The 27,548-nt window shown below is 39.5% G+C and overlaps 1 protein-coding gene across 3 annotated transcripts in view; it reads left to right on the top strand.

Annotated features, from left to right (window-relative positions):
- The first annotated feature begins 504 nt into the window (after positions 1-504).
- Positions 505-27,548, top strand: part of LOC103713563 (glycerophosphodiester phosphodiesterase GDPDL4-like) — a 41,662-nt gene continuing 14,618 nt past the window's right edge. Inside the window, exons 1-7 of one of the 3 annotated variants that reach the window (XM_008800541.6) lie at positions 505-934; positions 2,179-2,472; positions 3,565-3,677; positions 3,789-4,290; positions 18,450-18,488; positions 18,596-18,883; positions 24,841-24,980. In XM_008800541.6, the coding sequence (XP_008798763.2) occupies positions 790-934; positions 2,179-2,472; positions 3,565-3,677; positions 3,789-4,290; positions 18,450-18,488; positions 18,596-18,883; positions 24,841-24,980 (1,521 nt within the window). In that variant the 5' untranslated portion in view covers positions 505-789. Of the gene's footprint in view, positions 935-1,010; positions 1,358-2,178; positions 2,473-3,564; positions 3,678-3,788; positions 4,291-18,449; positions 18,489-18,595; positions 18,884-24,840; positions 24,981-27,548 lie in introns of those variants that run through there. The other 2 variants (XM_088716349.2, XM_088716348.2) reach the window with 2 other exon arrangements.

The raw sequence follows: 27,548 nt of genomic DNA, 5'->3' as shown, positions 1-27,548 counted from the left end.
AAAGTCGACGAGTACGTATCACCGATCATGTAGCATATATTAGTGAATATGATATTCTGAAAACTGTATATTAATTTACTTAAAAATTATATATTGAGTTGTTAGATGACTAATTTGCTAAGTGTACATTATTTGACCGTGTATCATATAATGATGAACACCATATTCTAAAAATTGCGCATCGATTTACTTAAATATGTATACTGGTTTGCTAAATAACTAATTTATCTGATATGTATTACTTGACCATATAATATATGCTAGATTTTTTTTTATTTTTTTAATTATAGAATTGGCTACTCTATTAGTAGAAAAAACTTATGAATTTTGGGTTTCGATGGGCACAATATTCTTTTCCCTTATGGCCGCCCAATATGATTTTTGTTGAGAGATTATGACCCCAATCCGCTGTTTATTACATCCCTCGTCCCCCGGTTATCGTCAACTCCCTCTTTTATTTCCTCCAATAAACAAATCACCCAGTAATCTAGAAGGCGGTAATAATAAATAAGCAAACGCCAGTTTCAGCGCAGCATCTCCGCTGGAACCCAACCCTACCACCTTCTCCCCTCTCTCCCTCTCTCTGCTCCCCCACCCCACCCTCTGTTTTTTTTTTGCATTCTTATAAGCTCGCCTCAAAAGATCTTTCTTTGCCCCTCGTTTCAGTGATCGCACCTCAAAAATCCGTCTTTCTTTCCTGCCTCTCTTCTTGCGAACCGAGCTCAAAGATCCTTCTTTTGGCATCTGATTCGGTAGAGGTGGGATCTTGGCGCTTGAAGAGCTGAGGCAATGTGGGGAAGGAGATTCGTGGGGCAGCTCTCCTCCTCCTCCTCCTCCTCTTGCCTTGCTGCTTTCCTCGTGTTACTGCTTGCACTGGATCATCCAGGTCTGGTCACCACCCAGACCCCCAAGAGCGCTTGGCAAACCTTGACTGGTGCTCGTCTCTCCCCTCCCCCTCTCTCTTCTTTTATTTTTTCTTCTTCTTTTGTTTCTTGGGTGGGACTTTTAGTTTGATTTGGACAAGTGGACGCACAGAAAAAAAAAAGTTTTTTCTACCAAAACACACAGAGGGAGCGAGCGAGCGAGCGAGCGAGAGAGAGAGAGAGATTTTTTCGAAACTTTTTTCTTTTAACCTGCTTAGATTACTATATGTTCATAGGTTACGAGAGATCATGGAGTTTATATATGTATGTGATGTGGGTTTTCGCAGAAAAGATTGAGCAAGAAATGAAGAAATGAGCTGTAGGGTTTGCGAGCAAAGATGTGGAGTGGGCATGTGTAAAGTGAAAGTTGTTGGCATGCATTGTCTATGAGAGATTGATTTCCTTGAAGCTGATGGGAGGTTTCGGCTACATATGTGAGAACCGCTGGTTTTGAAGAGTTTTTCTCATTTGGATTTTAGAGATAGCATGTTTTTCTTCCGCCTATTATTTTGTATTTTTCTTTTCTAATTATTTTGCCCGCGGAAGCACCAAGTAATGATATAGAAATTTGAGGACTGGTCAAAAGATTAATGTTTATAAGTTCCATCTTTTTCCAATTATGAAAAATCACAGGGATGACCTGTTATGTAGATGTCCTTGATAAGCCCGCTGTTTGCAAGATCATGGTGAGGAATCGAGGAAAAAAAGCTTTAAATGGTTTAGTAATTTTTGAGAAAACTAATGGTTTAATAACTAAACGTAACTTTTAGTAATTCAATGATCACATTTGAATAAAACTATTTTTGGTAATTGTGCACCTCCAGAGTTTTATTTGATAAGATGCTTATCTTAAGATATACAATGCAAATTAAGATTAAATGGATTAATTTGCTAGCCCAATATGATTTTACTAGTATTTTTATAGCTTTGAGAACGGCTAAAATATACTGTTAGAAAGAAAACAATAGTGAATAACTGTTATGGCATTTTTTATGCATCCTTGAGTTGTAGCGCAGCTAAAATTTTCCTATCCAATCAGCGACCAGGTTTTTCTGTTCCATAACTTAAGTTCTGCTCTCCTAATCTGATGGCATTATTTATACCGGCTTTGCCCTTACTCTGCAGGCTTTGATGAAATTTCACTTACCTGCATTGATTTTTTAATAAATTGAATTTTGTTATCTCTTTAGTGGTTGAACTATAATTGTTTTTTTGTTTTATGGAAGTCTAATGTATCCACTTTTCCATTATGCAGGAAATGCCCCGGTAGTAATAGCCAAAGGTGGTTTTTCGGGGATATTTCCTGACTCTAGTGACCTTGCCTACAAACTTACATATCTTGTCGGTTCTTCTGATACAATCTCATGGTGTGATGTGCGGTTGACAAAAGATGGTGTTGGCATCTGTCTACCAGAACTTACAATTAATAATGGTACAAACATTCAGATGGTTTATCCGCAGGGGAAAAAGAATTACGTTGTTAATGGAGTTCCTACATCAGGGTGGTTTTCCGTGGACTATAGTATTAATGACTTATCACAAGTTTTATGTAAGTTAAAACTGCTGAAAAGCTATTCGTTTGCTCCTATACCATTTAAAAATTGAAAAAGGATGGGAAAGCTCATGTATTATTATGGATGCTACCCGCTGCCCACAGAATCAAAAATAAAAGGGAAAAAAAATCACTTGGTAGCTTTTTTCCCTGATTCAGAATGCCAACATATCTATCTATTTGCAGGAACAACTTCTCAGAGTTATAGATGCACACGTCCATCAGTTTACCCTAGACATGGTGGTTTGACAGTGCTTTCTGTCAATGCACAATGCCTTACTCTCGATGCTAACTCATGCAAATCAATAAGTTAATTAGTTGGAAATAACTTAATGGTATGTAACATTGCCAAAGCCAATTGTGCTGCACTAGAAAAATAGCTTGGTGTTGAAATGTTCAAACCCATGTTAAGGCATTTTAGGCTGAAGTAAGGTATTTATCATATGATATTCTTTTTCCCTTAAACACCTTAGGCTATAAGGTATTCCCTAATGGTAAGTACTGTTTGTATCTGATTTATCCAGTCCTTTGTGGGCCTGCATGAATCCTCATAAACCATGAACTGGCAGCTTCTGTACAATGGTTTGCACTGCTGCATCATGCCTGTAAGTTGCCAGCATGGCTTGTCCTCTTTTCTGTTGCAATATGACAGTATGTCCTTTGGGGATGGGCACATATATAGGCAGTTGTCGTGCAGAGCAGATGCATAGCCTTTAATTATAGCAAGACACAAGCCTACTTGTACTGGGCTGTCTTGGATCCTGCATTGGGTTGGTGGGTGTAGGTTTGTGCATCAAAGCGAATTATGTGCATAGACTCATGTGAAGAAGTTTGAAACTGCAAATTTGGTAAATTTGATTTATCTCATCCTTTCTGTGTATCTTAGTGCTACACTTCATATGAACTTCCTATTTGGTATATAAGAGAAATTTGGAAATGTGAATTTATTAGCTATTACCTGTGTTAGATTTGTCTTGCTTTAAAGTCCAGCAAACTGAGCAGCTAAATCTTTTGGAAGTTACCAGAATTTTTGTCTGCATGTTTGAACTTGTTTGGCTAATATTCTGACAGTTTTTACAACCTAAGCAGTAACACAAGAAGTTCTTTCTCGAACTGATAAATTCGATGCTAGCTCGTTTATCCTTACTGTTGAAGATGTCCAGAAACAAGCTAAGCCACCAGCCCTTTGGTTGAATATACAGGTATCCTGTGGGTAATGTTGTTTGCATTATGTTCTGTAGCCCTCTTTCTTAATGTGATCGCTTAAAGTTTCTTGCTAATTAAAAATATATTTGTTGCCTCTTATTTTGCAGCATGATATGTTCTACACGCAGCATAATTTGAGTATGAGAAGCTATCTTCTTTCTCTAGCAAAACGTGTTATTCTGAACTATGTCTCGTCGGCAGAAGTGGTTTTTCTTAGCAGCGTAGCACGAACATTCAAAGGAACCAAAACAAAGTTCATTTTCCGTTTTATTGATGAAGCTGCCATTGAACCTTCTACAAACCAGACATATGGTTCACTACTAAAAAATCTCACCTTTATCAAGACATTTGCCTCCGGAATTCTCGTTCCCAAGCAATATATTTACCCTGTAACATCTGATTTCTATCTACAGCCTCACACCTCTTTTGTCCTGGATGCCCATAAAGAAGGACTGGAAGTATTTGCATCGAGCTTTGCAAATGATGCAATAATTAGCTATAATTACAGTTATGATCCATTAGCTGAATATCTTTCTTTCGTTGACAATGGGATCTTCTCTGTTGATGGTGTGCTGACAGACTTCCCGAAAACTGCATCGGAGGCCATTGGTGATGTTTCTCTTTACATGCATAAGATTCATAGTCTTGCTCCAATCAGCATTCTTTTATCTAAATGGTTTTAATGGAAAATTAGATTCCTGACCCTCTAAATGCTTTTTTACATAGCAAGATAATAGAAAAAAGGACATTGTGATTACACCTTTTAGTGGCTAATGCTATCTTTAGGACTGCCTACAAATGACTCTCGATTTCTCACATTTTTTGCTCTGTGATATTATTGGATGTTTCTCATGTCTACCAAATGTTACCTTAGTTATGATGTGTTTTTTATTTTAGCAGAGTATGGAAATAGTTTCATTCAAAGGTATGTAGTTTATTTTAAACTATCATGGTATCTTAATTTATTTTACTTGTTATGATCTAAACATAGTTACCAAGATGTTCCTCCTAAAGTCAGAAACATGCGCTGAAGAACTATTTTATCCTGTTATAAACTTTATTTCTCATGTAAGAAAAGTCATATTAATTTCATAAAACAATACGACATTAGCCAAATATCAATTTTCACGGGAAACAAGCTTCTGTGACCATTGATTTCCTTTTGATTGAAAAAATAATAGTTTTTCATACTTTTCCTAGCATAAGAGAATTTACACTCTAAGCAAATTTGAGAAATAGATTCTTGTAAGTTTGAAAATTTATCTATTGATTATAATAATGTGTTACTAGCACATTCAAGCAACAGACCTCCTGCACAAAAGACACTTGGCAGTTTGGTTTCTTTATTTATATTAGCGCGATTTTAGGGATCATGTAATAACCTATATCAATCTGTAATATTTTTTTTTCTTAGCGTGATGTTGTATCAATGTGTTATTTTGTTAGTGTGATTTTAGGAATCATGTAACAACCTGTATTAGCGCGTAATATTTTTCTTTATTAGCATGATCCTTTTTCAGCTTATGTTATTTTTCTTTGTTGGCATGATCTGGTTAGAGTGATTTGAGGGATCACATAACAACTTGTATTAGCTCTTAATATTTTTCTTTGTTAGCGTGATCCTGTACCAGCATGTATTATTTTTCTTGAATAGAGTCTATGCACTAGTATATATAATCTCTGAGATCTATATCGAATGTGATGGAACAAAAATATAAAATTCTCTCTTTTGTTTTCCACTTTTTCTGTAAATATTTTAACTTGATATGGGAGCCATCGATGACCTAATCTGCCGACGCCATCAATTCCACCTTTATTGTGATTGTTGTTGACGTGTTTAGAAGACTTAAAGACCTCCGTTGTCAATCTATCGATCTCTATATTTTGGTAAATCAACACCTAAAGATCCTCTATTTTTCGATGGATTTGTAGATCCACTGTTTTCCTGCAGGTCCTCTGTTTCTTAGTGAATCAACACTCGAAGATCCCATGTTTCCAAGTAGATCTGCAGATCCTGTTTCTTGGTAGATTAACATCCAAAGATTCTTTATTTGTTGATGGATCCGTAGCTCCTCTCCACCATCCTTTCCCTCAGTTTTAGATCTTTCATCGTCTCTCCTCACTGTCGCTTGGCCTCTCTCCATCTTCGGTTTCACTAGCTGCCTCAGGCTCCTTCACAACCTAGTTTGAGGCATCTTCCTCCTCTTCTATGGTGCTTTCGTCTACAAGGATTGTTGACCTTCGGCTGCCTTCTCTCGAAGTGCCAGCCCTCACTCCAATGCCACCTTTTGTGTATCTTCTTCCTGCCACATCATCTAAAGCAGCCACAATAACCAACATGTCATTTTGCCACAGTAGCATAGATAAGACGAGTCATTCAGCTACATCATCGTTGACCAGTCATGATAGTCTACGATGTCATCATCTGTCCGGCCACAAAGCTTGCCGCATTAGCCATTTTGCCATGTCACGGCAATGTGAGGGCCATGTTAGCTATTAAGCAGATAACAATCCACATCATCAAATATGTCTATCAGCCACATCAATTTATGATGTCATCAGATACGACAACTAGCCATGTTAGCAGACATAGCAGTCAGACACATCGGTAGACACCAGTTAGCCACATCAGCCACATTAGCGGACACGTCATTTAGCTACATTAGCATTGCCAAACACATTAGTCTGCTGTGTCAGCTCCCTGATTTGCCATATCAGTTTTTAAATAGTTTAATCAGCTCTTGTTCTGCCATGTTAGATTCTGTGATATCACATTAGCTTGGCACATCAATATGCCATTTCGGTTTTTGAGCTGCCAAGTCAGCTTTTGATCTGTCACATCAACTTTTGAGCTGTTATGTTAGCTCTGGATCTGCCATGTCGGATTTTGTGTTGAAATATCAACTTTATACATTAGTCTGTCATATCGGCTTCTGAGTTGTTATGTTAGCTCCTGATTTGCCATGTTAGCTTCTGATTTGTCGCTTCATCCTCCGAGCTGCCACATCAGCTCCTAATCTACCACCATGTCAGCTTCTGAGCCACTATATCAGCTCCTAGTCTATCACGTCAACTTCTAAACTGCTAATTTAGCTCATGATCTGCCACGTTAGCTTCTAGATACTTCTATGATCTGGTTTCTAAACTCAAGTTGGCACTTGCAGTACCACCTTGAGTTTGAGGGTGGCTGTTAGCATGATTTTAGGGATCATGTAATGACTTGTATCGCCCCGTAATGTTTTTTTTTTGTTAGCGTGATCCTGTAGTAACATGTATTATTTTTCTTTGTTAGCACGATCTTGTTAGAGTGATTTTAAGAATCACATAACAACCTATATTAGTCTATAATATTTTTCTTTGTTAGCATGATTCTGTATCAGTCTGTATTATTTTTCTTGCATAAAGTCTGTACAATAGTATATATAACCTCTAAGATGTATCGAATATGATGGAACAAAAATATAAAGTCCTTGCTCTTCCTCTCTCTTATTTTCCTTTTCTTCTATAAATATTTTAACAATTTATTTTAATATTTATGTACTGATAAATTTATGGATCTAGTGGGGTTATCATGCATGTGAGCTTATATTTTGGAAGGCCGTGTGATCTTATCAACTTAAAAGAGGAAGGCTGGAGAAAAGTTTTCCCAAATATGAGAGGGATCTTGTACGGTTTTAGTAGGGAACGATATAAGGTATACATACATGCAATATGCATTCATGTACATGTTTACGTGCTATAATAAGCAGTGTCTTTCATTCCACCTAGAATAGGTACAAGCGTTCAACTTAAGCTGCCTATCAATTTGGCTACTAAAGCTAGATGTGGTTTTTCCCACATACATAAATTGAGATCAAGTATCTTTCAGTCATCCCCCTCCCATAAAAAAAAAAGAAAAAAGAAAATGGTGAAGTTGATGCAGAATTACATGTATTGTGATTAGCAATCAAGGTTTGCTAGATTTTGAAAGGCTTGTACAAACATTAGACATTACAAAACAATCAGATAATGAAGCTTGGGTTTAGAATGCTGATAATATGAAGGAATGCTTATAATATGAAGTACCTTTCTGAAGAGGGTTGCGATTTTTTTTTGAATTGTTATTGATGAGGAGAAAAGAAATTCTTTATGAATGATAGTGTCACGCCCCAAATCCGGCTCGTGACACAGCCATGCTATTGCAAGCCTTTGCCCACAATAGCATGAAGCCACATTAACAATTTTCTTGTATGAAGCAAGATAAAGTCTGATCAAATTTATTCACTAATCATAAGGAAGCAGGTACAGAGCATCTAAATCATATACTTGAGTTTGCAATATTACAACCCAAACTTATTAACATATCTACTTCTATGAATTCCTGTAACTATGCTTCATCTCCATTTTCATGTACTCTATCCCGCTCCTAGCAGCCTTATTTATCTGTAAGAAAATAAATGGAAGGATGTGAGTGTGAGATACTGGGCTGAAGCCGGTAGCCCTAGCCGACTTCAGCCCAACGCCCCTTTTGGAAGGGGCAGAGCAGGGGATCGCAGACGCGATCCCCTCCATCTTTTTCGGGCGTAGAGACGTCGCGGGCATTCTGTGGCTGCATCGCGGCCGTCCCGCATCCACCCTGCCGCCGCACGAGCGGCCGCTGATTTTGCCTCTGCCGCGATTCCTGCCATGGAGAGCCATTGAAATGGGATGATAAAACCCCCATTCTCTCCTCTTTATGAGATCACCCAAGCCCTCTCCCTCTCCTTTGTCTCCTCTTCCTCTCCCTTCTTCTCCTCCCTCTCCTCTTGCTTTCCAAGTGGCTGGCGTGCCGCTCGACCAAGCACCACCACTGATTCCTATTTCCTTAATTTCTCCTGTTTCGAGATCTAGTTTTGCCGTTGGAAACCCCACCGCCGTTGCCACTGCTAACAGCCGGACCGAGCCACCTGCGGCCGGGATCTGCCGCCTCCGTCGACCGCCGGTAAGCCTCTTCTTCTTGCTATTCATTCTATTGCCAAATAGCTTTGATTCTTCCCTTTGTTTTGGCCCCAAACCAAGACCACTTCTGTCTCTTTCTCAACGCCGGCCACCGCAGCAGCCGCCGGCCGCCACTGTGACCGGCTGGCCATCCACCGGGGGATGGCCTCCGCCATCCAGGCCGGCCACCCCGCCGGCTCTCTTCCTCCCCTGCCCCTTCTCCTGTCCGTGGGGGTTTGGGGAAGAAGGCCCCATCGTGGGCCGAACTGGGCCAAGCTTGGGCCTTGTTCGCTGTGGGCCCAACTTGGGCCCAATTCAGTTGTGTTGGGCCAGATGGGCCGTACCCATTGTGGGCCCAACTTTGGCCCAATTCAGCCTTGTTGGTCCTATTTGGACCGTACCTTTTGTGGGCCCAACTTGGGCCCAGTTCAGATCCGAAATCCGAAATCCAGTTCATACCCGAAACTCGAAATCCGAAATTCAGTTCAGATCTGTAACCTGAAATCCGAAACTCGAAATCCGAAATCCGAATTTGTTTGGCCAATAAAATGGGGTTTTGCAGTTAAGCCCTTGACAGTATATTATTTCCTTCTACAATCTAGATTTGATCCCTCTGAGAAAGTTGTATTATATAAAGGTCCTCAAATATATTATTTAGTCCATTCACTCAAGTTTTATTATAAAACAGTACCCTGTAACTAAGTATTAGTCCCTGCAATGAATTTTATTGCATAAATAATCCATCTAGAGGCCAACTTTGGGGGCCCTATTGGGTCGGGTCTATGCGGGCCCATTGGGCCGTGTCTGATATGGGCCCTATCGGGCCATGCCATAGAGATGGGCACTGGGCCGGGCCGCCCACGGCCCGGCACGGCACGGCACGAAGCGGGCCGTGCCTGGCACGGCCCGCCAGCTACAGTGCCGGGCCGTGCCTGGCACGGCCCCTTTGATAGGGCCGTGCTGGGCTAGAGGTTCCTGGCCAGCGGGCCGTGCCAGGCACGGCCCGCTTCGGGCCTGGGCCGGCACGGCCCGGTCTAGGCCCGCGGGCCAGCACGGCACGGCCCATAAGGGCCTGGGCCGGGCTGGCACGCGAGCCTGGCACGGTCCGGGCCTGGGCCCGGCTCGGCCCGATAAAATTTTTTTAATAAATTAATAAATATTGAACACTAAGAAATCTTGATTTATGAATATAAAGCCACCTTAATGGTGGGGGGTTTGGCATAGACCCCTACCAGTTTATTAATTTAAATCAAAATGGTACATGAAGGGAGGTTTGGACCTTGGTCTGACCTCTAGATTCTAGAATACAATAAGAAACTAAGAAAGGGCCGAGGTTTGGACCTTGGTCTGACCTCCAGAATACAATAAAAATGTACAATTATAAAAAATTAAGAAATCTTACTAATCATCAGTGATTCAGTGAATCAGTATTCAGTCTTCAGTCTTCAGTCTTCAGTCTTCAGTCTTCAGTAGTGTTTGTATCATCATCATCAGAGGATGTTGTATTATGTCCACCTTTATCTTGAAGTCTTGCCTCAGCATCCAGCCAATCCTTGAAGCAGAGAAGCATCTCCACTGTTTCGCCCGTCATCCTACTTCTCTTTTCGTCAAGAACACGCCGACCTGCACTAAAAGCGGATTCCGATGCTACCGTGGACATCGGCACAGCTAAAATATCGCGTGCAATTGCAGACATAACAGGATATTGATTTCTAACACTCTTCCACCAAGATAATACATCTAGATTCTCTATTTGATTTTCATCATATGCAGACTGAAGATCATTTCGTAAATAAAATTCTAGTTCACTACTTAAAGATGAAGAAGATGAAGAGGAACTTGAAGCATGTGTGTGTCTTCTCTGTGCAATGAATGAAAAAATAGATGACGAACGAGAACTACTAGAAGGAGGAATAGAGGTTTGTATTTGTGTTCTAGATCCACGAATTTTTTCATCATATATAGCATAAATATCATAAAGAAGTTGTCTTACCTCATCTTTAGCAGATTCAGCATCTTGATTCATATTTTCAGCGTATGCATCAAGTAAAATTAGCACGCCATTTAATTTAACTCTAGGATCAAATACAGCAGCTAAGTTATGCATAGGACATATCCTGTCCCAATACTCATTCCATTTAGATTCCATTAGGTGAATAATAGGCATTAAAACATCATCATATCTATGTTCTGCAAATTTTTGACTAATTATATATGCTTGTTGTAAAAATGAACATGAAGTAGGGTAATAAATACCAGAAAGAACATTGGTAGCATTATAAAAACTAAGCAAAAAATCTTCCAAAATTTTTCCTTTATTCCAATCAGTTTCAGTCAATGTAAATCCTAATCCACGATCATTAATATATGCACTTAATAAATTTTTATATGGGTATGCATCATGTATCATGCTATATGTGGAGTTCCAACGAGTAATTACATCAAGTTTAAATTTTTTAAAACGTTTACCATGATTTATGCATAATTTCTTAAATTCTTGAAGTCTTGATCTAGAAGCATGAATAAAAGAAACTGCATTTCTAATTTTTGAAATCACATATTGAATCATGCCCATGCCAGCTTGAACAGAAAGATTTAAGATATGACATGCACATCTAATATGCAGTAAATTTCCATCTAATATGGGATGCAATGAGTCATTTAATAATACAACAGCAGAATTATTATTAGATGCATTATCAAAAGTAATAGACATAATTTTATCATTAATATTATATGAACATGCAGTTTGATAAATTATATTTGAAATTTGTTGCCCAGAATGTGGAAAATCAAAAGCACGAAAAGCAAGAATACGTTTATTTAATTGCCAATCATTATCAATATAATGAGCAGTAATGGCAATAAAACAATTACTACCTACAGATGCTGACCAAATATCAGAAGTTAATGAAATTTTTACATTTAAAGTAGAAAGTGTTTCAATTAAATTTTGTTTCATTGCTAAAAAATTGGTCATAGCTACTCTTCTAAATGTACGCCTACTAGTTCTTTTGTAAGCAGGTTGTAGGTTTAATTGAACATATTCTTCAAAATTAAAAGATTCACATAAACTAAAAGGTAATTCATCCTTAACTATCCATTTTACAAGTGCTTTTCTTTTATTTTCATGATTATATGCAAAATTACCTACAAGTAATCCCCCTTGTATATTAAGGCTACTTTGAGTTTGAGCATGAGAATCATGCATCCTATGACTCTCTTGATGTCTTTTTAAATGCCCTGTTCCCCCACTACTACTACAACTATAAAGTTTGGCACATTTTTTACATTTAGCTTTACAGACTCCCTCAACCATAACTCTATCAAATTCATTCCATACAGTACTAGTCCTCTTACGAGAAGAGGTTTGACCTTCACTCGGTTCACCAGTTCTAGAGGAACTAGGAACAGGGGGTTGGGGATTAGTTTCTTCTCCCTCAGAAACAGGAATGCCAAACTGACTTTCCTCAAAAGATGACATATCTATGATTAATTCAAAAAATAAAAACTAACCGCAAGGAGGAATTGAGTAGAGGGTCGGAGGGCAGAGGCAGAGCCGAGATTCCGAGCTTCCTCTTGTGCTCTCAACAGAAGCGACCTTCTCTTCTCAACAGGAACCTCCTCTTGTGTAGCACTTGAACAAACTAAAAATTAAATTGCTAGAAGAGCACTTTAGAGGAGAGAAATAATAGCAGTAGAGAAGGAGAGAATGAGAGGTTTGGTGTGGTGAGAATGAGGGAGGAATGGGCTATTTATAGAAGCCCCAAAATTTTTTTTCCCAAAATACCTCTCCATTCAGCCGTTATTGGACTGTTGGGAGGGGTAAAATCGACTTTTTCCGAAAATAGCCGTTGGAAACGGCTATTTTCCCTCCCCCTCTCCAGACGGGCCGTGCCAGGCACGGCCCGTCTGGAGCCGTTACGGGCCGTGCCAGGCACGGCCCGTTTAGAGACGTTGCGGGCCGTGCCTGGCACGGCCCGTTTGCGCCCGTTACGGGCCGTGCCTGGCACGGCCCGTTTGCGCCCGTTACGGGCCGTGCCTGGCACGGCCCGTGCCGTGCCGTGCCCGGCCCGTGCCGTGCCGTGCCCGGCCCGTGCCGTGCCGTGCCCGGCCCGGCCCACCAATAGAGGGGCCGGGGGCCGGGCCGGGCTGGCCTTCCGTGCCTCACGGGCCGTGCCAGGCACGGCCCGCTTAGAATTTGGGCCCGGGGGGCCTGGGCCGGGCCGGCCCGGCACGGCCCGTTGCCCAACTCTACATGCCCATTATGGGCCAACTCTGGGCCCTGTTGGGCCGTGTCCAATAATATTGATTTTGGTTTTGCTTAGCTCTAAAATTAACAAAGAAATTAATTAAATTTAAACAGGTGAACCTAATCTACTTACCTAAAGTAGGAGTTAAGCGAGAAGAGGTAAGTAACTTAATGCTTCAAAGTGCATTTTTCTAAAATAATTATTAGTGGATTGAATTTCGAAATATGTTTTGTATTTAGTAAAATGGGTCTGGCATGTTAAATTTCATTTGAAAATTTTGTTATATGCTCTGAAATCCATAAACTATGATTGGGCAATTTATGAAATCTGTTTTTATATATATGCATTCTCAGCATGGCTATGATCTGTTCTGTTCTGGCCCCGCCAATGAGGATTATACGTTGAACCTGTCGACTTGTAATTTGTGAGGAACCGGTTTCGACACCGCGCCACTGGTGATTAGAATAGTGGATTTGGACACCAGCTGCTATCGGTAGGTAAATATAGTAGATTTGGCACTTTTGTGCAACACCGGCTGCCATCGGTGGATAAAAATAGTGAATTTGGCATTTTGTGCAATCCATGCTACTAGGTTATATGGCCGTAGCCTATTATGTTGAGATTATGATATCAGAGTTTTTGTAAAAATGATAATAAGTTTTGAGAAAAAAAGAAAAACGACGTTATTTGTGATTTATTCGCAGTCATTATTTTGTATTTTAATTTGATATGCTTTGCCCCCACTATGGGGTATTTTGTTGTTTACTGGGCTAGTGTAATCCATTATCCTGTTTTCTCTATTTTTCAGATCCAGAGACTTGATCGCATAGGATTGGGGAGTGCGCTAGACTTTTCGATTATTCCTTCGGTTATTAGCATTTTAGCTAGATTAGCTTGGACATTTGAATTATGTTGGCATATGCTATTTTGAAGTTTTGTAAGGCTGCTTTTGAACAACTTAAATAATTATGTCATCTTGAAATATTTGTGATTGCTTTGATATGATTTGCTGCCTTGCACGCCTGTGCGGCCCGCCGCGCGGTGCCTGCCGCGCTCCGGGCTCGGGGCATGACAATGAGCTATACGGCTCAGTAAGTAACCATGTACAATCTTACCAGATCAAGTATCATGTTCCTCATGCCAGTGCATTAATTTAGGAAATTAACAGTTATAACAAAATAGGCATTTCATATAGCATATATTTAAATCAGTCAAAGCAATGCATGTCCAATCATGCAAGTTCATAAATATGGATGTGCATCATAAAACCTTCCCATTATTCTATGTTTTGAAATCCGTACTCTCAGATGATAGTGCAGCTATGGTCACTATTATTATGCGTGATGGCCATATGCCGAGCTCTGGCGAGGGCCGTATGTCGAGTTCTGGCGAGGGCCATATGCCGAGCTACTATAACCCGCTGACGAGGGCCGTATGCCCAGCTACTATAATCCCGCTGGCGAGGGCCCGTACATAGCAATCTGAGAGTTCATAAACCATATCATGCTTTTCATAAATCTTACTTCATAAGTAGATTGAAAGATGAATAATAGCATCATAATGTATAAAGTTCATGATCATGCTGCAAACTTCAGTTTCTTTCATGCAACTTTCTATATCATCATAAATCCAGTGTACACAATATAGTAAACATGATGAATGCCATTTAGTCAAAATCATGCATCACTTGCTACATATGCTTGATCTGAATTTTTAAGAAACACAATTAGTAATATACAACTTCGTATTCAAATAGTTTCATGTATTTGAAAGCAATAAGATTGTGTCAGGGTCACTTACCTCAGTTCGCTCACCAATTTCTAGGTTTAGATGACAATTCTTCAACACCTAGCATTACACAACAATCTCATTATTTGTTACTTGCTCATTTAATTTCGTATTAATTTATTTAACTTCTATTCTATTTCTTCTACTATTTTTCCACTTCTAATTATTATATTTATTTCTATATAATCACATCCTTTCCTTAATTCAAATTCTTTAATATTCTTTTAATTTTTAATAACTTACAACCCATCCAAAGGACTCATATTTCATTTTCAGGCCCATAGCCCAATTATAAACTAATCCTTTATTCAGGCCCATGGCCTGATTAATTTCTGATTCAATTATTGGGATTATTTTTATTCAGGCCCATGGCCCGATTCAGTTACTGGGCTTCTTTTTATTCAGGCCCATGGCTACTGGATAAGGTCTAATCCACTTTCTAGTTCAGGTTTGATCCAATTTTTGTTTCAGGCCTGATTCAACTTCTGGTTCAGGTCTGATCCAATTTCTGGTTCAGGACCTAACCCAATTTCTGGTTCAGGTCTCATCAATTTTTTGGTTCAGGTCTGACCCAATTTCTGGTTCAGGCATGATTCAACTTCTGGTTCAGGTCTGACCCAATTTTTAGTTCCGGTCTAATCAAATTTCTGGTTCAGATCTGACCCCAATTTCTGGTTCATGTCTGACCCAATTTCTGGTTCATGCCCATTTACAAGGTTAATTTTCTTTTTAGCCCAGTAACATAGGCAATAGGTTTACAATTAGGCTCGTGGCCCAATTACAGACTAGAAATGGCACTGCCTATGTTTTGTTCTAATCTATAAGGCACTGCTTAGTTTCAGTTAATTTTAGGAAAGACCCTGGCTCGGCCCAAATCCAAATTTGAGCCCAACGTAACGCAACCCTTTAGTCTGGGCTCCTTTAAATCCATTGTCAGATCTTGGCCCATATAGCCCATATTTGGTTTAACTTATTTATCAGATCTTGGGCCCATTTGGCCCAGATCCAATTGAACCCATCTTATTAGGTATTGGGCCCAATTAGCCCAAACACATTTTTTTTCTTCTTTTCTTTCTTTTCTTTTTTTTTTCGTTTTCTTTTCTTTTTCTTTTCTTTTCTTCTTCTCTTCTCTTCTTTTCTTCCTCTTCCTTCCCGAAGCTTCCCTCTTCCTCTTTCTTTCTCTTTCTTATCTTCTCCTCCCGTTTTTCTTTCTTCCTCATTTCTTCTCTCTCTCCTCTCTTCTCCTCCCTCTGCCCTCTTCTCCCGCAAGGTAAGGAGCCTTCCCCCTTCTCTCCCACCACACAAGGGAGGAGGGTGATCTTCGTCGGAGTGCTTAGGAGAGCGGCGACCGACCCTATCTTCTTCCTGTGGAGGAGAGAGAGAACTCAGGAGAACGGCGGCCGGCCCCAGCCGACCCTCTCTTCTTGCCGTGGAGGAGAGAGAGAGAGCTCGGAAGGGGCCGGCCGGGGTGGCACATGGTGAGTTTCCCTTTCTTCTTTTATTTTTCCTTTATTTTGTTTTCCATTTTGTTTTTGTTTCATAGTTAGGCTGGATCTAATTTAAGAGAGCATGAATGATGAAGGAAGAAAAAGATCAAAGACTTACCTAGCTCTGAGGAGATGTTGCAGCTTCTCTCTCCGGCGGCACCAGCTACATGAAGCCCTATTCCTGGAGGAAGGAGGAAGATGCACCGTGAGGGAGGAGATAGAATTGAAAATTGCTTTCTTCCTTTTCTTTTATAAGATGATTTTGAAATGTCGTGGCTCATTCACTGCCGCGATGCTCGCGGCGGTTGGGCAGGATCCGCGACCGCTCAAGAGGCCGCGGAGTTGCCACGGCGTCTCCGCGCTCGTAACGCACGAGCCTAGCCGGCTTCGGCCCTTTTGGGGCCTATTCTCAGAGATGGGATCAAGGCTCCATGCAATTCATATACATGTCCTGTCAACACTAGAACTTTGGAAAGAATAGTAGAAAAAATCGACTTGCAACCTAAGCAGCAGGAGATTAGGCAGACTAACCTAGACTAATATGCAAGGAGGGTGGTGTTATAATTCATCTCGAATGCACATAATATATTAGGCAGTTTCTATACTTGAAATTGTTTAAATTCAGAAAATATAATTGATGCTATTAACTTATGCTGTTAGATATCTATAATGTATGGTTCTCGTTTGAGTCACTTGTTTGGAGAGAAACAAAAGATAGATTAGAAGAAAGATGGATATTTGGAACTGTTTGCATGAAGCTTTCTTCGCCGCCTAGGGATGGGCTTGCCATAAAGCTTGTTTGACAAGTCAATGACAAGATGGGTAGATAGATGTAAGCATGCCACCGATGTTAATACAACCGAAAAAGGGGTGATCGAAGGGAGGATATGAGAGTTGCATGGGTTCAGGTATCTTGACCTTCAAGAATTTTTGTCACTTTCATACCACCATTAGAGGAATTGGGATAGATTGTAGCCTAGGCTATAGTAGGATAATTCTAAGTTAACACTACTTCTAAGGTATGGGAAAGTAAAGGATAAAGTAAAGCTATGATAAAATAAGATTCATTGATGTAGATGTCGAAGAGTTTTTTTTGTATACAGAATACAATTCTACTTATTTATACTAAATATAATTATTGCCTACTCTCAATAATAGTCACATCTCGCCTCTAAATTTGGAGATTCTAGTAACTGACGTCAGTTATTGTCTACTACATGTTCGTTAGCACGGATGCTCTGCACGAACTGTCAGACCGAAAATCATGTCTTATCGTACTTGGCTTATCCAAACATGGATTACATTGGCTATCTTTGCTTCGGCCTATACTTTGGTCTTTTGCACTTGGAAATATCTTTGAGACCGATTTGGTCGCCGCAATCTATTCCTTTTTTCTGTCATGCAACTTCATACATCTTGTATTGTGGTTGATTATAGCCTAGTCTTAATCTTTCAGCCTGCTTATCAGCACCATGGCCGAATTCTGCCTATTCGGCCTAGACCTCCACAGTTAAGTGGGATTTATCATAGCTGAATTCTATCCAACCCATTAAGGGCCACGTGACTTCCGTCTGCTTTTACTCCCGCTAACCTTGCCCACATGGCTTTTACTCATGGTCTTCAGCTAGGTTGTTAAGATAGTGTGTAAACAGAAAGCTTTTGGTTTCATCTATTTCAAACTTGTTTTCTTTTCTTTTTTTTTTTTTTTTTTTTTTTTTTTGCTTAAAAAAAGGGGAAGGGGGGAGGAAGGGACAAGCCCCACCCCCGCGTAGCAGCCCCGACCACTGGGCCCCCACCCCGCCAGGAGAATGTTCGATGCGGGTAGACCGAGTCGTGTGTTGGGCACTCCGACCTATTTTACTCATACCCTCCCCACCCGTGGGCCGGCTCAGTTTTATCCGACCCGACCCTCTGTGTGAGTACGTCACACCTGGCACCACCCAGGCTACCAGCCGACCAGTAGCGCTTCCAGACCCCGTGTCCAGGCGTGGGGCATCCGGTCCCCGAATTTAATCGACGCCCGCGCGTTTCGAACCTGGAACCACTTGGTTGGAAGCAAACGCCCCGTTCCAACTGGGCTACCACCTTGGTGGTAACTTGTTTTCTTTTACTTCCTCATCTTCTTATCTAGTTGCTTTGATGTCAGTCTGTAGGCATAAACTTTTGGCGTTGATATAATTGTAAGTGATTTATACTTTGTGATTAATGATGTGATCTCTACAATATGTGTTCTAATTAAAGTAGATCTTATTTCTAATGTCAAAACATTTCATTATACTTGCAGGTTGCTTTTCTCATATACAAGCAAATAACTCCGAACATGGTAGGTCAAATTTTGTTTATTTCCATGACTTACCATCTATTTTCCAGGACTTTCTAGCACTGTTTGCTTCAATATTGCTATATTCCTACACTTAATATGTGCTTCAGGAAAGCCGCTAGTTATCTCACACAATGGAGCTAGTGGGACCTACCCTGACTGTACTGATTTGGCTTATCAACAAGCTGTTAAAGATGGTGTGGATTTTATTGATTGTCCTGTTCAAATGACACAAGATGGCACTCTTGTATGCATGAGCTCTTTAAACCTCATTGATGTTACTACAGTGACAACATCACCCTTCAGTTCTCGTTTTTCTGTTATCCCAGAAATTCAGGGTGTTCCTGGAATTTTTGCCTTTAATTTGACATGGGAAGAGATTTCAAAGAACTTGAAATGTAAGTTGATGCTTTCCTTTCTGCCTGCTGATTATATGCTAAAACTCCTAGCAGTTCCTGTGGAAAAAGTGTGATGATATGGCTAGAATAGAAATATATGAAGAAGAATACTTCACTGTTGCTGGATTATCTCATAAACTAGCAAGATTAGACTTTGGTGCTGCATTGTTTAGTTTCCCTAGGAAAATGCAAATAACCTCACCTAGTATGTTCACTTTTCTTCTCTGTCTCTCTATCTTTTTTGTTTTCCCTAGAAAACTTTGCAAGTCCAGTCCTAATAACTTAACGACAGCAAAGAGGCTCTTTGTAAATTTTTTGTGTTTGCCACATTTGTGTCAACAATTTCATAACTTGGAAGGGTAATAAGCATGACATCTGTCTGATCTAGTTTCTCTGGCTCATAAGCAATGTACTTTTATACTAATAAGCAAACTTTCCAAGATGTCCTTCTGTCCAAAGTGGACATTCAACAATATCTGCGGTTAGAAGGGAAACAAGGATCTTCCAAAAAGGCAATCTAGGAAAGCAAGCAAGAAAGAAACTACAAAACAAAAAAAAAAATGTATTTCAGGCTTCAAATAAAGCTCTGACAGTGATGAGCTGAGAGTTTCTTGAATGTCATTTTATATAGATAGACTCTGCCCCCCTTAGATGCACTCAAATATCACCAACGAATTTATATGCCAAAATGGGGAGTATTTATCAAATCTTTGTCAATTTATGGAGCACAACTGTCCGTCAAATGCTCTTGGTTGAACGAACCTTGAATGCTTCACATGCATAAACATCCTCATCAAGACTTATACCATCAGTTGTGAAAATAGTATTACATATAGAGCTAGAGATGCGCAAAAAACCGGCCACATTGCGAACCTGACCGAACTGGTTGCTTCATTTCGGTTTAAGTCAATTCTTTTTGTGGTTGGTTCGGTTTCGGTTTGAAAAATTTTCAAAGCAAAAAAATCGGTTTGCTTTTGTTTTGGATTTTAAAGAAAATCAACCCAAACTCAAAAAAATGACCTACATATATATATTTTTTAAAAAATATTATTAGGCGAGAATACCAAGTGAAGCCCATACAAGTGTAAGCCCAATGACATTATGTGTTATGAAATTTGACGGTTTATGGTTCAGGGTATGTTATAACCTGATCTAACCCGAATCGAATATGGTATCTTCTCAGTTCAGTTTCCTTTGGTTTTTATAAACCGTTGGTTCTGTTATGGTTTTAGTGGTTTCAGTTTTAAGAAACTGACGTAAAGCAATTTGGTTTCTAATCTACCCTCAAACAAACTGACTTGACCTCTGCACACCCCTATATAAAACCAGGTGCATGTGGTTTGCCACTATAATTGAACTAGTTTGCCGTGGCTAACAAGATCATTACTGTGATTTATGCATATATGAATCAAAACAACACAACCAAGCAAGGTCCGTCGAATCGGTACTAGGATCCGTACCGATCGGCAGACAAGTAGGTACGTTACCGGTTCGGTACCGTACCGATAGTACGCTTGGCCATGCTGGTTTCGAACCGGCACGCCCAATTTTTTTAAAGTTTGTCAAGTTTAATTAATTGGTAATTAATTTCTTTTTCAACTTTTTGAATGATTTTAAGTATAATTTAATGTTTTTTTTGATTTTATGATCTCAGTTTAATCTATGTGATGCATCTTGTTATTTAAGGTGATACAAAACATAAAATGATTAGTGAGATGTTGCATGTAATAGGAAGCAACATGAAATATCCTAAAATCAATTAATGAGGTAGAAAATATAAAATATTACAATCAATTACATATATTTAAAGTACAACATACATATCAATCTCTAAAATTTTGAGTGGCGATATCTCTAATAGATATCTAGTCATTAACATAGTCAGGAGGCACATCAGCTCACTTCTCCAACCAAGCGGCTTATAGTAAGGAACGCGCTTTGGGTTATAAGCACTTTCAGATCTCTCGTTGAAGCTCTGATTCTGAGAAATATCCTCTGGTTAATAATATGGTTGTAGAGGGGTCCATCTGAATATGCCGGCAGCAAAATTCAATCCGAAAGATCCTTCAGGCTGCGTAGGATAGTAGCCACCAAAAGACGATGTATTAGATGCACTATATCCATATCTGTATCCTTATGGATCATAGGATGCCTGTGGATGCGAGTAATAGGATTTGGATAGCTAGCTGTTTAAGATTTTTTGCGGACAAACCAAAATAAATCCACCATTTAACTGCAAAAATATTAAAAAAAATTATATATAACATACTATTGTATTAGTAACCATCTAACGCCAGGTAATAGTTATCGTTGATGTGCAATATATCTGGATTCATATTTTTTTTACTTACGACAACTGCCGAGACTCTAAAATTGTCAATGCTCTCTCTAAATATTTTGGCCTATGAAAAAGAACCATGTTGTAATATGTTAATAATTAAAGATACCAGTTAACTTACATTTGTTACTTAAATTAACTTACCTCTTCTAGACATAGAGCCTCGACTTTTGGATTAGGCTCTATCTTGTAAATCATATTACGCAGAGCGGCCAGAAGTTCGTCATCTATATCAATTTCAGGTACGGTATATTGAAACTTCGGCTTTAGGTAGGATGCTGCAGATAGAGTTCGTAATTGTCTTACTAAAATTGTACAAATACAGAAGCAATTTAATTTTCAATGTTCTTGTTTACTTGATAGATGTAAGTCTATTTATTTGGTAATCCCACTGTTGCTAAATGATGTCATACGCCTGGGCATACGTTGGATCTGCCTTCTTGATCTAAATCTTTGCCCTCTCATCATATGATATAAGAAGCCCATCTGGGGGTACCTTTTGCTGTTCACGGCCCAAAACACTTTGTACAATGGTTTGATAGCCTTTACTATCTTCTCGGCCCGCTGCCATAATGTCCGCCTCGTCACCAAGTCTTCGATAGTGCTCCCTTTAGTGTCGGCCCTTGCAATTCTATTATTTTGCTACTTGGGATTGACAAATATCTGACATAGGACTGCTTTTCTCTTATAGAGGCTATCAAGATTTCTTCCCCTACATACCTCCTCACAGTGATAAGATGCATGTATGGTTATATATATATATATATGGTGATGTTTGGGCTGTCTCCATTGTTTACTGCACCGTATGAATTTTCGCAACCTCTATCACCATGAGGTCGACACAATGTGCAACACATGTGGTCCAAAAAATATGTGGCCGCCGCTCCATCAAGATCTTTCCGACGGCCTTATATTGTGGCCCATTATCGGTGATGATCTGCATGACATTCTTCTCTTCTACCTGATTAATCACTTTTTTCATTAATTTGAAATTGTACATGGCGTCGTGCATCTGATTGGAAGCATCAACCGACTTATGGAAGAAAGTCTTCGTATTACAATATCAAGAAGTTAATGCTCCACCTGATAGGACTGGTCCAACCATCATACATCACCGTCAGTTTATTTATAGGCCACTTGTTCTTGTACGAGGCAATCCACTTTTCTAGCTCATCATTATTGTCAAGAAGCTTACCGTAAATGTCCTTCGATTTCAGAGGATCTACATCGAGACCGGCAGTCTGTATGGAGAAAATGGTAGACCTATAGTAGGTATTCTTTGCCACATTTGCTGGGATGTGGCTGAAGTGGAACCAGAATCCAATAGCTCACCACATATCCTGCTTATCCTTCTTTAGCATTATGTCGACCCTCTACTGCTTCGAATCCTTGCTGGGAAAAACATGTGGATCTAAATAATGAATGGTGGCTCTTGGTAGAATCTCTTTGGAAAATTTCTTTCTGCTATCAAAAGCCCATAGCATAGATTTAATACGGCCATCGCCTTCATTGACCGCCTCCTTATTGAGGTCTTCTTGAACTCTGAATCTGCCCTGCTGCTTGCAGAACCGAAGGCCGACTTATAGTATGAGGGCCTAAATCAAGCCCTATACTTGGCCACATCATTTTTCTGCCACTGATTATCCAGGCTTGCCTGTATGGCAGCATGGATCTGTGCCTCCTCGTCATCTAGAGCGGATGCCTCCTCTGACTTCCTGGAGTGATAGGAAGGTGGCTGTCGCTCGGTAGTCCACCTTCGTCTTTTTTTTGGAAATTCTCTTCTTCGCTGCTTTGAAATCAGCGAAGTACTTTATTCTGAACCTTCTATGGATATTTCCGGCACATAGATACATCGGGGCAACCACCAGCTAAGTGCTGCTTCAACCTGGTTACCCCTTCTTCCTTGAACTTTGTGTTGCACCAATTGCACATTCAGTGGTGCCGATCCGAGAGCATTTGCCCATGATCTCAACTAATGTTACGCTCTGACTCCTTTCTTTATTGATGGTTCCATTCCTGTAGGTTTATCAAGTACGTCAGTTTATCAATTATTTAAAAATCGCAAAATTTTGTTACGATGAAGATTATTTTTATTTTAGAAAATACATCTGATTTATCTAATACATAGTACTACTTTTTCATATTATTTATTTATTTATATATTTTTAATTATTTTTCAAAGACTGCTTATTTTTTGAATTTTTTCAAATTTGGGCCTAAGCCACTATGCACATGATCGCATCAAAACTTGAATAAATGGACACCAAATTTAGTTGGAGAGTAGCTTGCATGACTCTAAATTTTGGCATGATCTTCACTTATTTTGCAAATTTCAAAATATTTTTTAGCGTCCAAAAAAAGAGAGAAAAGGAGATAGGGAAGAGGAAGCATACCTTATTTAGGGTTGGATCCTCCTTTCAATTCAGTGTATTTTTTGCCGTGGGATATGTTGGGAAGGCCTAAGAAACTTCTTGGGCCTTCCCAATCATCTTTTAAAGCAAAAGTAAGAGAGGGGGGAGGGGGTCTGGTTTGGAACCGGTCCGACTCAGTGCGAACCAGACGGTTTGCACCGGTTCCACATAAAATCAGCTGGTTTGGACCGAGTCTGGGCAGTTTGTGACCGGATCCGGCCGATTTCTATTGGTTTGGAACTGATTCTGGCTGGTTCGGAGCCGATTGTATAAAAAAAAGAGGTGAACCGATCCGGTCCTCCAATGTGTCGGCTTGGTACGGGCCGAACCAAGCAGTTCGGCCCGGTGCTTAGTTCGGCCCGGTTCGGCGGATCTTGCAACCAAAAATATGAAAGCACATTTTTTTTATTTGTTTCACCTACTCCATGACGAAATTGATGTGCTAGAATAGTCCAAGAGCGATTTCCATCAATTACCTGTAAAAGGAGAGGACCAGAATACAGAAGTCTCGAGACTGCTAATGTCAGTCCTAGTTGTGTCTGGTCTCAACATGAGTTGCCAAAGGCACATTCCAGGCTGCCCTTGAACCCTTGAATTTGATGACAAACAAGGCATACCATACCGTTTTCAGCCTTGCTGGCTAAAATATCAGCCAACAGAAAGAGATGATAGCTAGAATACCTTCTGCCCTAACCTTGGGAATCTCCCAAGGTTCAAACCAAGAACCTCCATTTGGAGGAGGCCTGGGCTGTGCCCAGTTAGACACAAATCTCAATGTAGTTAAGGGCTTCCAGTGTTCAACCAGACAAAAGAATTCAGAAGAGTAAAAAAACACTATCTTCATGAGATGGAAGCAGTTCTTCATGATGTAGAATTTATATTTTTCTACTGGATGTCTTAATTAGTGCATGTCAAAGTTTGCTAGCATTAAAATTCCAAGAACAGCTTTCAATAGTTATTCTTGAAAGTATTATCTTTTCAACTTATCACCTACTAAGTATTTAACTTATGGTTCAAGGCTGGTCTTGTTGCTCCCTGAATCTCATTATTCTCAAGGACTTTGTTTGTTTATTGCCTTGTATATGGAAATTGCATAATTTTCATTTATATAGAGATCTTTTATAACATGCAATAAAATGATATATAAACCATTCTTTCCCCTTTTAAAGAACATTTCAGTAACAACTTTTTTTCTCTGTCTATTGTAGCTACAATATCAAGCCCCGACGTGGATTACCAATTGTATCGAAACCCTCGATATAAAAATGCAGGAAATTTCATGAAGTTATCAGATTTTTTGGATTTTGCGAAGGACAAAGCTTTATCTGGAGTTTTGATCAGCATTGAGGTAATAATATCTGCGTGCTATTTCATGCTCAAAATTGATGAAGTATACCTAAATGCTGCTGGTTATGGCTGGCTGTATCAAATTTGCTTTCTATTTACTGCGTTTGTGCCGGGGATTTTTTTTGTTTGACCATGGTCAAAACTTTTCGACCTGCACTTTAAAGGGGCTGGGCATGTGTCAGGGCTTTGAGCTGGTTCAGGTCATGAGGCTAGAGTTTTATTTGGGCCAAGACAGCAGGGTTTAAGCTCAATCATCACCCTGATGTAAGGATTTTTAGAATGGTGGGTCTCCTTTTAATACTAGTTCACCTCATATTTGAGTCCCCAAAAGTTGTAAGAGTTGGGTGAGGCAAACTAGGTTGTGCTGGTTTAGGGTTTGGTCATGCAGAATGGAGTAGGTTATGGGTTAATCAGGTCTGGTTGGTGAGGACTTGTGTGAGCGTGTGTTTAGTTGCGCATCGGTTTTTCGCCGGGGAGATATTGGGTACTTATAGAGGACTGGAGTACCTAAGTAATACCTTCCAGCTAGCTTTTGGGTGAGGTATTGGGTTGTTACAATTGGGTCACGGGGGTCGACCTAGTGGGTTTTGCTTTAAAGGGTTCTAACATGACGTGTTGGGCCAGGTCGAGTATGGGTCAAGATTTTATATGTCATTATTTTAATTGACCTGACTAGAAAGTGACCCAACTGGTCTATTACCGCCTTCTCATCAAACTATCTTTTTTATTATTTTATTTTATTTATGTTTTATTTTATTACAATAATGCTGGCTCCAACAAATTTCTGTGAAACCCAATTTTTGTAGACAATTGTATTCACTCGGTGTGGCCATCAAAATTTCAGAAGCTGAGATCTATGCATAATTACATTAATACTGATTTCCGCTAAGTCTATATAGAAGAATAACAGAACAATTTCATCAGAGACATCGGTAACTTATGAACCAACATAATGCAAACTTCCAAGCTCTCAGCTTCTGTCTGACCATTCTTCTTTTAGATACTCCCTTGTGCTACACTATACACCTTGGTCCAGGTCTTAGAGAGAAAACAATAGAAGGGAACCAGGAAAAAGGGTGTGCATTTTCAATTAATATAATTAGTTTAAGCTAGGAAGCATGGATATTTTAAATTGTATGCCATGTTTGTATTGGATACATATTAGATACTGATACTTGTTTCTAGGATACATGCTGGATACTTACTTTAAGTACCATATTTTCGAAATCTAAAATAGGTTTCAGATTCTTCATGGATATAATCATAGGGTATTTCCTAGATACACCTGGGGTGCTTATCTCCTTCATGTCTCTAGGGACGAGGGAGAGAGCCTTATGTTCTTTCTTTTTTTTTAAAAAAAAATAATGTTAACCTTTTAATAATAAATGATTTATTTTCAAGGTATGCAATGTTGATATTATTATACGAGTTATGGTCTATTAATTTGAAACATATTAAAGTTTGTGGATGTCAATACTACATATAAAGTATGACTACGTCATTTTGATGACTAACTAATGCTTTATAAAATTTTCGCATGCATGCAAAAATATATATACATATTTGTTGACGTATCCTATTCATATCATATCCTATTTATGTCATATCCTATTCATATCATATCCTACGTTTAAAAGACTTGTTGTATCGACTATCTGTACATGTCGTATATGTATCTGTATCCATGCTTCATGGGTTTACTGAAAAGATTGGATGACCTCCTGTCAATCTACTTCCTCTCACATGCATGGCACATGTCCAGCATATGACATTTTTATTACAAATACTGGTCTATGTGTACATGTCCTTACATAAATACAGATATATGAACTGCACATATGCATCTATATGTATCTTTATATGTTTATGTATATATCCTTGTAGCATGCATTATGTCAAAATGATGTTGATATATTTGCATTTGTGGTTCAAGATTGTGCAAATCCATTAACAGTATCATAAAGATGGCCCCATTTTAGCATATGACATGTTGCTTCATCTGATTTAACCTCTGCTCCACAAAGCAAGCATATAATTTGCAGTGCCCCACTTAAGGGTCTCACGAGTGGGTAGCATAAGGAACACAAACAGTGCTTTTTTTCTTGTCTGATCCTCATGAAATTATTGTTGGTGCAAATAGGTTAACCATATACCTAATCTGACCATTTGCCAACCTACGACCAGACCCCATTTCTATTAGTCCTTAAAATCATAATTCTGTTTTGTCATTTGTCAGCCACGAAAAGGCAGAATTCTTGTAATATAGTGCCTGTTGCTAAAGAGTTCAGCTGTGTAGGACTTGAACCTTTCTTCAGGTATGTAGGCCAAGCATTTGACCAGGTCTAGCATGTAGTCTACGGTCAAAGCCTTTGGCCTCTCATGGATGTGCATCTAAGTGATCAGATTTGGAGTTCTGCAGGAAAAGAGATCAAACTTGCTATAATAACTAAATATTTAACTTGACTGTTAAGACTTGAATGAACATATTAGGGTTTTTTTGCATGTAAACCTTCCAGAAAGTTCTTATTTGCTTTATTTACCACTTTTGAAGTGAAAGTACTCCCTTGAA

Source organism: Phoenix dactylifera, chromosome 2 (assembly GCF_051530095.1).
Source record: "Phoenix dactylifera cultivar Ajwa chromosome 2, Ajwa_hap1_PhDact_Kaust_v1.1, whole genome shotgun sequence".
Taxonomy (NCBI): domain Eukaryota; kingdom Viridiplantae; phylum Streptophyta; class Magnoliopsida; order Arecales; family Arecaceae; genus Phoenix; species Phoenix dactylifera.
This window is presented reverse-complemented; position numbering and strand designations above follow the sequence as displayed.